The following is a 14,885-nucleotide window of genomic DNA, read 5'->3' as shown; positions in this document are numbered from 1 at the left end:
TCTAAAGAAAAAATTACTTACTGATAACTAGTTTTGCAAAATAAAATATAAAATGTATTCTAATGCAATTATACTTTTGTCATTCTTTGCATTGCATTATTCATGTTTGAATCATTATTAATAATTATTCAAAAATTATTTACAGATAAATATAACTAATATAAATAACTTGTAAATTATTGTAAATTATAATTGTATATTTTGTAAATTTATGTTATTGTAAATTATCCAATACAATTCTTCATTTTGAATTATCTTTTATCTACAAGATCATATTTTTTTTATTTTTTATTTCAATTTAATTTATAAACACCTATATGTATCTATAAATATACAATCTCAAAAATATAAAAACACATTAACTGACGATTTCTAAGGTAATTTCAAGCAACATTTTCTTTTGCAAAAATTTTCGTTTCAGCTTTTTTAATGAGTTAATAATAACAAAAGAAACAGTGCTACAACCAATCACAGCGCATAAAGTAATCGAGTTAGTGTTGGATATATACTCAGCTGGAATAAATCCAAACAGGATCGAAGAAAGTATATTAAATATGACAAATATTTTTTTTGTGGAAAAAAAATATATCGATTTATATGAACAATAAATAAACTAATTTATTTATTGCTATAATATATCGTATTCAAAATATAAAAAAAAAATGTAAAATTTTTTCTAATAATTGAATGATAAATAATACGTATTTGGGATAAAAAATAATAATTTAAATTATCGTTATTTATTAAATTAGAAAAACAATTTACTAATGATTATAAGAAGATCACATATATATAGCTTTACTCTCTCATTTTCTATTGTTTTCTAACCGAGATAACATGCAACATATTACAAATATAAAAAAAATGTAATAAATAAAAATAATAATAAAACTAGTTTGAATTAATTGAAATTTTTTTCTTAAAAATAAATCTTAAAAATAATACCTATGAATCATAATTGAAACACAATTAATTGAAAGAATAATTTTTAAAAAATCACAAAATAATAATAAAAATAGTATTTAATTTAATTCAAATAAGTTTACGAAAAAACAAACATAAAAATTTCAAGCAAGAAGATATAGATATAGAAGATTTGAAAATTTAAAAAAAAAACAATAATTAACAGTAATCATTGTTATTAAATTGTTTTTTTTTTTGAAAATTCAAAGATAAAATGTGATTTCTTTTTTCTAACAAATAAAAAAAGATAAGTTATTCCATTAAAAATTATGTTGTTATTATTTGTTGAAAAAAAATTACAATCTTTACTTAATAAGACAATTTCACATTTGTTTATTCAACATAATATTTAAAAAAATTTTTAAATTCTGAAAACTAATATATAATTAGTAAATTTTGATAGATTTTTAGCCAAAAACGAATTTAAATAATGATTAAATAAAGAATCTTTCAATGCAAATATTTCTATGATATTAATATTTATACAAATAATTTGTACTCAACTATAAAAAAAAAAGAATTTATAATTTAACCAAAATCGAGATATCATCAACTTATTTTTATTAACTCATTAAATTTCAATTCATACTATCGCGATAATCAAAAGAATAATAATATATAATAAAGGAATTATAACTTTCATTATAGTATTATTATAAACATAGATAGAACAGAATGAAAAATATTGATAATAGTATAAAGAAACATAGATGGAATATAAAAGAAATAGAAATGAAAATTAATAAAATGAAAAATTGAAGAAAGAATGAATGAAAAATATAAGTGAATATAGTTTAATTGGTATTTTTTTTTCATTGGATAATGAGAATAAATTTTATTTTACTTTTTTCAAGCTTATTTGTTATAATTTTATTGATTGATTTTTGTTTATTTTGATTTATCTTAGAAAAAAAGAAAATCTTAATTAATAATATAAAATAAAATTAATAATTATATAAAATAAAATTTTATTTTATTACATTATATTATGTCATTGATAATTATATTTTTTTTTGCATTCGATTTTAATTTTTATAATTTATTATTACATCATAAATATATGACATTCATTATTACACAAACAATAAATATTCTAAAATATTTTGAAAAAAAAATTTTTAATTTGTGATATGAATACACATTTGCTATATAAGGGCTTGAATATTTAGTGTACTTTGTCAGAGAAAATGTTGGAAATTTAATATCTATTTATATATCTCATATAAAATAGAATCACAAGAAATATTTTATATGATTTTATATGATTATAATAAAAAAAGTTTTAAAAAATAAAAGATTATTTTTTTTTTGAAGAAAAGAAAAGAATAAAATAAAAAAGATTAGAACATTACAAAATAAATTTATTGATTGGTATTAAAAAAATTAGAATAAGTCATGATGGCATATTAGAAAATTTTTTGCAAATTTAGCATAAAAAATAATCAAGATAAATAAGAATTTCATAAAAAAATTTAGTGTAATTCTATAACTCATAAATAATAAATATAGAAAAAATACTGAAAAATTTGAAGAATTGTTTATAATGATCACTAATCTTGTATTTTAACATTTCTTTTCAATTTCTTTGAATACATTTCTTTGAATTGTTGTAAATCTAAATATGTAGAAACAAATATTAATGCTATGAGAAATAATTTTGTAGTTCACATAAAACAATTTCCTTTAAAAAAACATTAAAAATAGATCTAGACATAAAAATGAGATTAGAATATTATCAGAATTGGATTCTACATAATGTGATAATGATTAAATTCTATTGCTAATATCAAAGACAACAAAAGAATGCAATGTTTATAAAAAAATTGACAAAAATGAAAAAACAAAAAAAAAAAGAAAAAAATGTAGTATTTTTCAATATAAAGCAATGAATAATCCTCAATGTTCGAATAATTTGAAATATTTTCAATTTGAATAAAGAAAAAAATAATTATTAATTGTCATAATTACTCAATTTATTAATCAATTTAATAACGATCTAATGAAATATTTTTAAAAAAGATATCTCTAAAAAATATTTAAAAAATAGACAAAAATAAAGAATATTGAATTGCTACTTCTCTAAAGAAACATAAATAATTATGAACCACAATTAAAACATTGCAAAAAAATTAATTAATCGATATAATAAAATATGTTTATACATACCATTATAAATAAAAACCTTTTCATTATTAAATTTATTTATTTATTTATTTATTTATTTTATTATTCATCAATATAATCTTTTAAAATAGATACTTAAAATATTTTATATTAAGTAAATTTTAAAGATTTGAAACAGATTAACTGAATTTACATTATTTCAATTAAAATTATTTTTCAGAAGATTATTTCAATTAATTCGAAGTTTGAACAATTCAAAGAAAAATTTCTTTTGATAATCTATTAATTCTTCCTAATTTCAATAGAGAATATTTTAAAACTATAAAAATAGTTCTATTTTTTCTTCTTTTTTAAATCAATTCAGAAATTTTAACAATGAGAGTTATCTAATTATCTAATGTTCAATTTTCCTTGTTGAGGCCAAGAAAGATAAAAAATTTTCTTTTTATATGGAAAAAATAACAAAAATATTTTTAAAGCCTCAATAGCAATTTATGTTATTGTGGTATCTTCTATTTCCTCAAGTCTGCTAAACATTATGACAATATACTTTACATTAGAAACATTAGTTTTCTGCTATACAAACTTTAACAGCATTAATTTAATAGATGAGTCACCAGTTGTAAACAAAATAGTTAAATGTTACTGCATTAAAAAAAATTATAGAATATAATTAATATAATGGGAGAACTGATATATTCGTATCATTTAATTGATAAATATAAACTTGTTGAATATATAGAAATAGAAATTCATGCAAGAATTGTTATTTGATAAACAAATATGGATGAATTAATATTTGCTTCGTTTGACGATGAAGATAAAGATAAAAAGGAAATTATTTCTTATACAACCATAGTTAAAGAAGAGTGTAGAAATTCTTATAATACCAAGTTGACGATGAAAATTATTTGGAAAATATTATTGACAACAAACTAACTGTTCAGTATAAAAAAAATATTAATTTTTAGAAAAAAAAAAATTAAGAAAGAAATTGGTTGTTATTACAATAGCAAAAAAATTATAGGAGAATGAAAAACATTCATAAACATTCTATAATATTTATATAAAACATTTATATAAAACACTTATGGGAAAAGCATGTGAAAATGGTTTTCGTATTAACAAATTGAAATAGATCGCCAAAGGAACGTTAGAAAAATTCTAAAAGCAAGAAATAGGAAGATATCATTACATGACATTGATATTCGAATATTTATTACAGAAAAATAAAAAATTTGGAATTAAAGCATCGTACCATTGGCTATTGAACATAGAATTTTATCTATTTAAATGCCAAAAAAATAATCTTTCGTGTATTTTTGATTTCTTTAGAATTATTTTTTTTATTAATAACAATCTTATCATAAATTTAACATAAACCTGAGAATTTCTTAATTCTCCAGTTGAATGTTTCAAAAATTTCCAATAAAAAAAAGCTTCCGTTTCTTTTCCATAGACATAATTTGCAGAGAGGAGAAGCTCAAAATCTTAAAAACCTCCAAATATAAATGGATTTTTGGAATTCAGATTCACAATATATTCATAGCATACAAGAACACTCTATGATCAATATTATCCCCTTAAATAAATAACAATAATCGATCAATCAAAACTGCTTAAACTTGATTTAGTGAATACTACGAATAGTATATGCTACAAAAAATTGAAAACTAGATTTTCAATCAGAAGATAATTAAATATGTAGCAACTTTTGTTCATGGAATATAATATAACAAATAGAGTTTACTATTTTGGCTATCATCAATCTAAAATTAATGGAAAATTCAATCTAGAAATATTGCAAATCAGAACAATTATTAAAAAAAAAAAATTTTGTGGATACAAATTACATTGAAATGAATCTTTTATCACAAAATTATATGATATTTTGTTATTCTGAAATTTATCAGACAAATAATGATTTCATTCAAGCCAATTCAGAAATATTCAGAGTCATATTCAATTATATGGATTAGAATTGATTAGCATTTTCGTTCAATATGTTCATCTTCGAACAAACGATAAATTATTTTATATCGTGCTAGCTAGACAAGTGATTCAAAGATGTTTCTGCATCCATAATATCCGGATCTTGAGATACTAGATGCAATACGACGATCTCAATTTACAATATGGATGAAAATGACTTATATGAAACTTATATTTCATATGATCAAGAGCAAAAATACCTGATTTTTCGTTTACACAAACGACAGGATATCAGCATCATCAATGAGCAATCACTATCTTTAAAACAGTGGAAGATGAACAAGGAAAAAATGGCTTACTATATTAGAAATTTTTTACATATGAATCTATATGATCAAGAAGAATTATTTATACCTTCTTTTCTATATCTTGTATATTATTATATGTATTTTTTATATCTTATGTATTTTTATCTTGACAGGATATATAATCTTTCACAAAAATTATGCTTACAGAATACTATACATCAGAATACTACTACAGAATAGTCACATCAATTGATCCATCAATTGATAATATATAATATTTTTCAATCTGTATCTTTAGCTTCTTTTGATTTTGGAAACAAAATGATGTGGATTGACCTTCAATCAATCCATCAAAGTTAACTTAAGTATTCACATTTTTTTGTATTATATTTTATAAAAAGAAAAAAGGGTACTGTGATAAATGTCACTTATACAAACAAAGATAGAATACCTTATCAAATATAATGAAATACAAAAATATGGAAAGATATTAAGAAAATTACAAATGTTAGTATGAATCAAAAAATCGCGCATAGAAGAATTCCTATATAGAGAGAAATATTTATATCGTATATATTATACTTTGTAAATGTAAGTCGATCGATCAAAATTTTAAAATGCAAATATAATGATATAAAAAAAAAAGTATAGTAAAAATGATTAAAAAAAAAAAAATATATTAAATAGGAGAAGGAAAACCAAAAAATCTTTTCTTTCATTGTTTGAGAAAAGAAAGAATACAAAAATTTTCGGATGTAATTTAAATATGTCGCCAACATTCGATGATAATATATTATTCAATGAAGATAAAAAAATAAAGCAAATTATATATCACAATCTTGCAAAGTAATAGCATTTACAATATACTTATAATAAATACTAAAGAATGTACAAAAAAACGTTTGAAAGATATTGATATAAATTTGAATGAAAATATTTATTCATAATTTATTATTTATATTTTTTAAAAATATAAAATATAATAAGAAAGCGAAATATTTATATGAAAAATAAGAAACACACGATATTCTCCTTAATTTTCATGCAATATTACGAACTTCAAGCTAAAATATTTTCTAAACTACTGATTTTTCGACATAAATGGATTCGATATTTTTTTCATATTACAATATTACAAATAAAAAGCTATATTATATCAATTAATATATCAAAAATTATATTATAAAGAAACTAATAGACATAATCAGAAAAGTCTTTCAAGTTGATACTAATAATAATTCAATCCGTTAAAATTTTAACAATAAAATTTCAAATAAAGATTCAATTTGTTTTTAACGAATAATAAAACTTCGAAAGAGAAACGTAATTAAATCGTCACATTCTGTATTCATTTGTTATTCATTTATCATTTACATAACTATTCTTAATATTGTTTTAATTATAAATTCTAAGAATGGAAAGAAAATCAATTATCTCAAAAATAAAAGATCAAATAAATGAGATCGATAAGAAGAAAAAGTATTTTTTCTTTCTCAAAAAATTGAAATTGATCATAAAAAATAAAGATTTAACAAAATTTATTTATTTTGCGCTCACAATCTTAAATTAATTTGTAAAATAATCTTTGCAAATTTGATTCAAAGTATTCGTTTCGATTATACCGCAATAAATATCAAAATATTTATAAATTTTTTATAATAGTTACAAAGCTCATAACATATTTGACGTTAATATATTGCATCGATAAAATCAGATAGTATAAAAGAAATCGAAAAAAAATAATGAAGTATCTTTAGCCTAAAAAAAATTAATTATAAATAAGAAAGAAAATTATATTCAAAATTTAATGAATAGAAAAAAATGATAAAGAATTAATAAAAAAATATAGTAAAAGAAATTAAAAAAGATCCAAGAATAAATTGTTCAAGTATCACTTATGAGCCGCATGACATAACATTTTTTTATATCTTGTACATGAGATTAAATTAAATTAAGCTGAATATTCAAACCCTCAAAAATAGCAAATATTTCTTATCACAAACTTTGGAATAAATATTTTGATGTTGTTTTAAATAAATATTTTGATTTCTTTTCAAATATTAAATATTTTTTACTCGTGTATTTTTAGAATAAATTTTGTTCATATTTTCCATACAATTGCAGCATAAAGAAAATAAATAAACAAAAATGAAATAACCAATTTTAATCTTTTCAACAATTCTTAGAAAAATAAATGATTTTAGAAAAATATTAATATTACAGATATTTGTTATATTTCAAATCAATTACTTTATAAATAAATTGTTTTTAAAAATTTTTTAACGTACACAAAAAATATAGAAAATGTTACTTTTGGACATTCAAAAAATATTCTAAAGATATTGACACAGAATATTTTTAAGACATCTTAAATTGAAAATTAGACCTTCTTATAACGAAGAATTTAATTTTATGACTTGAAAAACTGAGGATCACATTCTTGAAAAGAGAATGTCCAGAATATCCAGAACAAATGTTCTTTATAAATTGTTTCTTTATAAAATTTATAAAATGTTGTATATACTTCTAAATCTATAATAATGCTTCATTTTTTTTTTTAAGATATTGTATTTCTTATATAGTTTTTTACTCGTTTTAAAATAGAAAAGTATCTTTTTATGAATTCGATGAATAGGAAATAGTAAATACAATTTTTCAAATAATTTTTATATTCTGAAATATTGAGAATATTTTTCTGCTTTATACATTTTATGCACTGTTTTATGTATTTTTGTGACATTATTATATTATATTATAATAATAATATTATAAAAATTTTAAAATTAAATTAATAAAATTTTTTTACTATTAAATATGTTTATATACTATAAGAAATAACAAACTGAAAATTGTTGTTTTTCGTAAGAAAATAAATACATAATGCACAATTTTATAAATAGATTAATATATTCAAACTGATTATTTTCTTGCAATAAAATACTTTTCAATATAAATTCTCTAACATAAAAAATTTATTATTCAAAATTTATTTGTTAAAATAAATCGATAAATAATAATAAGATAAATTGATTTTTTTCAATTAATTATATTATATCAATTAAATATTATATTTAAAATCTGGAAATCTTTGTTTAAATTTTGTCCATTTCTTTTTGCATACTATATAACATTACTTCAAAGTAAAAATATATATATATTATATTTGAAGGAATATATTTTTATATTCCTTCATATATATATAAAAATATATTCCTTCAAATATAAATGAAAGAAAAATAAATTCAAGATTTCTTTTATTTTCTTTTACTTCTTATTTTTATGCAAGCTCATGCTAACTTGCAATTTCATCATATACTCATTAATTGAATGAAATCATGTAATTTATTGTTAATAGATAACAAGAAAAAAATACTGTGATGTTTTATATCTTATTGAAAAATTATTTGATAATAATGGAAGCAAATTAATTATTGCGATATGGTTGTAAAATATATTATGAATGAATAAATTTAGAAATTCATATATTCGAAAATATTTTTTTATAGGTAGATAAAAAATTTCATAATATAAAATAAAATTTATAATTTTTATATAATTATAATTCCTTTAAATATTTTATGTATATCAAGTACATTATATAATATTATATATTATGTATATTATATATCTGTATATATCTGTTATATATATTTTATATATATATTTTATTGTTATATAAGATATCTTCGAAATCATGATATTGAAAATCTGTTTTATTGTTTATCTAATTCGATAGACACTACTATATTGTTTGTTTATATTATATTAGATGTGTACTTTCATAATGTATCATGCATAAATCATAATCATGTTTTCTCTTTTCAATAAAACTTGTTTGATTATAACATTAATCTAATGATATTATACTTTTTACATATAAATTTCTCTATCTAATATTTTATAATTTATAAAATTTCAAAATATTAAACAATATTTTAATTTGAATTATATTTATTTATATCTGTTAATAAAATATTAATATATTTTTAGAATATTTTTGGAGGATCGAAGTCGAAGTCGAAACAAAAACAAAAATTGATATATATATGAAAATTTGATAAATATTGATATATATTGATATAAGTTTATTTATCTTGATATAAGTATTAACCAAGTTCAATATCGTTATCAAATTGCACTATCTCTTGTTCTATCTTATTGCTTTATTTTTGTTTTGCTTCATTTAACAATTGCTTATAATAAAACAAATGAATCTTAATCGACATTTTTGTCATATCACTTTTTATATTTATTTTAGCGTCCAAAATTAAACACAAATATAAACTGTATATGTATATATAAAATATACTTTATAATGAATCAGTAAATATCAATCAATTACATTTACAAATATCAATTTAAATTTCTTCGATTAATATTTATTATTAAAAAAAATTAGTAAGATTAATGAAAAATTCTATAATAATTGATTTAATTAACTGATAAAATTAATCGTTAATTTTATAATTTATAACGAACTATTAATCATTCGTCATTAATTAAATATATTATTTTGAATCATCTAGTAAAATTTTATTTATAATATTATAAATATATGTTATTTTAAATAAATATTATTAACATAGATAATTTCTCATAAATTTCAGACTAAATATATAAAAATATTTGCATAGTATATGCAAATTTTTATCTCATTTGATATTTATATGAATGTATAGAAAAATTGATATGAGCTATTTTTCTATACATTTTTTACTGAACTATATTCCTTGTAATTAATATCAGAAAATATTTGAAAGAAAAGAAAATTGTACATGTTGTACAAAATATATAAATTATGTATATGTAAAATATATAAATTATTATTAAAATTAAATTTAATCATAAATACAAATTTAATTACAATTAATATTGTATATCATGTACTATCATGTACTAACAGATCATAAGAAATTTATTGTTTATTTTTGTTAATAGAATTTTTTATCATATATAGTAATTTGAATAATTTAATCTACAATATTGGCATAATTAATATATGTAATATATTTAAATTAGAGCATATTTAAATTAAAACAGATAAGATGATTTCTAGAAAATACAACTTAAATATTCTAAATATAGACTATTTAATTAATACATATTTTAAATTAATGTTACAAATTTTAAATTAATTTAAATTTTTTTAAAATATGTATAACTTTGGTTAGATATTGAAGATACATATATTGTTTTTTAGTTTGAATGTTTTAATAAAAAATGTAAACTTACCCAAAGCAGTGTAATAAGGGTCTCGTAATTATTGTCCACAATGCCATCATAAATCTTAGTGGAAGAAATGTATAAACAAATAAAAAAGAATCTGCACACTGAAATAAAACATTTTTCTTGTTATATATTATGTTATATGTTATATAATATTTTTAATATTTTACTTATATAAATTTATATGTTTAAATATATTAATAAATATATTATATTAAATTTAAAATTTTAAATATATGTAAAAAAAACATTAATAATTTTAAAGTTAGAAAAACAATTTTAAAGAATTAGTTTTAAAAAATTATAATATATTTGTTTAAAACCATTTATAAAAGATAATTACATAAATCTTGGATTAATCTTAGAATTCTATTAGAATTATTTTATAATTTATAAAGTATGAAATGATCAAAAAAAATTTTATTAAACAAAGTATTTATGATATACATACTTGTAAAAATCCATAGGCCATAAATTTTTCAACTTCTCTTGGAATTTTCATAAAAGAATAAATTTTCTCTCTTCTTGCAGAAAACCTTTCTTCATCATTTTCTAATTGATAACCTCTTGTTAATTCTGTTTGTAAGAATTGTACAAGAGAAACACCTGAATAGAAATAAAAATTCATAAATTATAATTGCTATAAATCATTAAAACAATTAACAAGCAACATTAATTATTATTTATTAAGTTTTAGAATTATATAAATATTTATTAAATAACAATATTAAAATAAAAATATAATGAACACATTATTGTAATATGAATAGAACAGAATTGTGACGTATAATTTTAATATGACAACTATAATTTATTTTTGAATATACAAATAATTATAAATTATAATTATTGTATTTGCTTTTAAATATTTTACTTAAAATAATATTGTTGTATTTTCTAAATATCTCAAACATTTGAATGCATCTTAAAATTAAATATAATTATTTTAAATTTCATTTCAACATTTATAAAATTCTCTTTTATATTCTATGTATAAGAATTCATGAAAAAAAAGATAATTACATATTTTATTATTTAATGTTATCTATTAATATATTCTATTAAATCTTAAAATAAAAATTGAAATTTTAAAGTTATTATAAAAAAATATCCTAAATTTTACTTTATTTTTTCTTCCTAATAATTCTGTAATTAGATTATTAAAATTATTATATGTATAAACTTTAATAAATAAAAAGCATAATTTATATTTCATTTTAACTTAAAACTTATTTTTACTGATATATAAAATAAAAAAGATTTTTGTAATTAGAAACAGTTTAATATAGCAATTTCTTCGATTTTATTTCTTTTTCAAAAGCAAAGCTTTTTAATATTTGATATATACATATTATAAATCATTAAAAAATATTAAGTAGCTTTATATATAAATTTAGTTAATTATTAGCAATATTGTTAAAAATTATCAGCAATATTGTTAAAAAATTATTATTAAAACTTATAAATCAAAAAATGAATAAAAATAGAATATAGAATTACAAAACTTATTATTTTTATCATGTTTCTATTATATATTATCTTTATCATTAAAATAATAAATAGAATAATTCAATAATCTATTAATTATTTACATAATTAAAATAAATACTAAAATCTTGCTTTTTTTAACTGCAAAATGTCACTCAAAGATTAATAAAAATTTTATTTTGTATATAACATAAAAATATAGATATTGAATACTTATTCTATATGATTTTATTCGTTAACAAACTATATTATCCAATATATTAAAGTAATTCAGAAATTTATTATATTATATATACTGCATTTTTATTAAAATTTATTTAATTTTAACAAAATATTTAATAATTTGTATTTTCCAAAATATAAAAAAGGAATTCTAAAAATAATTACTATACATATATAATTTATTTATTCTGTTATGATTCATTATAAATTTCAATATTAATATATTTTATTTAAAAAACTATTATAAATGATTTTATAATAACAATTTTTAAAGTATTCGTTTAATATTCATATATTTAAATATATCATTATTATTATATAATTTCATATGTCTTAATAAACAATTCAATGAATAAATTATAGTTAAAATAAAATTACCTTGTTTCTTTTGACGATATTTTCCGACATTTAATTGATTTTTCACATTTTGAATTTTACTACCATCAGATTGTTTTGTGGATTTAAATCTTATATTCTTTCTTTCGGTATAATTTTGCCAGTAAATTTTCCAGTTTTCATCGGTAATCATTATTTCTTTTCATTCCTTGTCTGGTTACTGCATAACCTCAAATCTATTATTTCATTAGGTCCGTTTTCAGCTTAAGTTTCTTGTTTCTGTTTAAATAATTTTAATTTTATTTAAGTTATTTTTTATCATTAAGAACTGGTTAACTTAATTTGTAAATAATGCACTTGTGATATTCCTTATAAAATATTATATATAGATTAAAACTACACAATACTTACGAACGTCTGAACTCTCTGACACTCTAAGGCCGTATAACGTACAAATAATATACGAATAATTCTTTCGGCTTCCGTGATCGTTTACGTCTAATTTTTTTATATCTTTGACCCTCACACTTGTGTTTATTTAACTATACTCCTATAACTTCTCGTTTATATTATACATATTTAATTTGTATTATTTCTCAATATATTCATCAATATATAGTCAAAATATCGTTGTATTTTGATTTATTATAACTAATAATATAATTTAGAATGATTCAAATTGATTCGAATAAACATTATGTGTCATGAAATAAATTTGAATTGCTTCGAACCTTATTCGCAAGTTTAAAAATTCTAAAACTCGAAAATCTTAGAAATCTCAATCATCATTAAAAGTTTTGATTTAAAATTCATTGAAATCTAAAATTTATTGAAAATCGTGATAGTTTTGAAAGTACTAGAATTAAAATTGGAAATCTTAATTATCTTGAAGGTCTTGAAAGTCTTCAAAGATTTGAAACTTTTACTATCTCATTCGCCTACATACTTCTCGCTCTTACCAATGTTATCTGATTCCGGTTTTTTGCCGGCATTTTATTGTGTCGTACATTCCGTAGGTATATTATAATCAACAGTGAAAAATAAATAATAACTCTCAAGAATTTCGAATCTTACAAGATTTTCGAAAATTAAAGAAAATTAATATTATCAAGATTTTTAAGATGATTAATCAAGATTTTCATAATAATTGAAACTTGTAAAACTTTTAAGAATTTTCTTTGTATCAAATTTGAATTTTCCGCCATTTTAAAAATTCAAATCGACTTGAAGTTTTCAAAATTACATAAGTAACTATATACATAAAAAACATAAGATTTGTCTAATAAATTAATTATTTAACTGAATAAGTCTAATTCACATATATACAGGTATTGGCTAACAAAAAAATATCTTTAACAAAAATTGTTAGATAGATAAATATATACTTATCTATCTATCTCATCAAGAACATTTGATTAGTATTATGATATTATATTAAAGTAAATAATACAATAATATTTGAATTTTTAATATTTATATGCAATAATTTCTTTTATGTTCGAAATTTATATTAGTAAAACAATATATATTTCATATATAGAACTATTAGTTAGTAAAAAATATTCCGATTTTCATAGTAATATATTTCATAATATATATATATATTAGTGAAATTAAAATAAGTAAAAATATTTATTTTAATCTAAATATTAATATAAAATATGTAAAATTAATTATAATATGTAAAATATGTAAATATGAAATTTTATTTAGAAAATAAACAACTTTTACAAATTCTTTATGCGTCAATCTTTAAAAATATTAAAACTATTCAATTTGAATTAATTGAAAAATTTATTAATATTAAAAACAAATAAAATAAACAATTATTTTGTTCACTTTGTATTTGTACATATTATTAATAATATTTTATTTGTTAAAATCAGTTCTTTAATTAAGAATTTCGAAATTTAATTATTCAAATTCTTTGAAATATTATTTTTGCCATTTATAGCACAATTTTCTTATCATGCATTTTATAAAAAATATATATATTTATATATATAGAGTATTCTATTATTCCATATGACTTATCTGAAGAAATATATAATTATAATTTCTCATAAAAAAAATCAATGATTATCGTTGAACAATCGAATTTATAAATTCAATTTCATTGAAAACTAATTCTTAAATAAAATCGTATTTTTTATTTTTTATACTTATTTTCATATATAGAATTTTCTATCAATCATTCTAGTTTTATCAATAGTTTATTATCTAATCGATAAATGACTAATTTCATTTATATATAAAATTTTTCCAAACTGAAACTTCAAATGAAAA

General features: G+C 18.3%; 1 protein-coding gene across 9 annotated transcripts in view; it reads right to left on the bottom strand.

Annotated features, from left to right (window-relative positions):
- The window catches only part of LOC100871513 (protein TAPT1 homolog), a 36,876-nt gene extending 23,047 nt beyond the window's left edge, over positions 1-13,829 (bottom strand). For 6 of the 9 annotated variants that reach the window (XR_015294346.1, XR_015294347.1, XM_086914917.1 and 3 more), the window contains exons 1-4: positions 13,011-13,825; positions 12,642-12,878; positions 11,005-11,159; positions 10,560-10,657 (exon numbers count right to left, since the gene is read on the bottom strand). Coding sequence is in view for 7 of the 9 variants with exons in the window: in XM_086914917.1 (XP_086771043.1) it covers positions 10,560-10,657; positions 11,005-11,159; positions 12,642-12,792 (404 nt within the window). In the remaining 2 variants the exon portion in view is untranslated. Of the gene's footprint in view, positions 1-10,559; positions 10,658-11,004; positions 11,160-12,641; positions 12,879-13,010 lie in introns of all 9 variants that reach the window. The other 3 variants (XM_086914916.1, XM_086914915.1, XM_086914920.1) reach the window with 3 other exon arrangements.
- Positions 13,830-14,885: the final 1,056 nt, after the last annotated feature.

The sequence above is a fragment of the Apis florea genome, unplaced genomic scaffold (genome assembly GCF_048593485.1).
Source record: "Apis florea isolate Af1SG1 unplaced genomic scaffold, ASM4859348v1 contig_3756_pilon, whole genome shotgun sequence".
In the NCBI taxonomy this organism is placed as follows: Eukaryota; Metazoa; Arthropoda; class Insecta; order Hymenoptera; family Apidae; genus Apis; species Apis florea.
The sequence above is the reverse complement of the archived record's forward strand: the minus strand, read 5'-3'. Positions and strand labels throughout refer to the sequence as shown.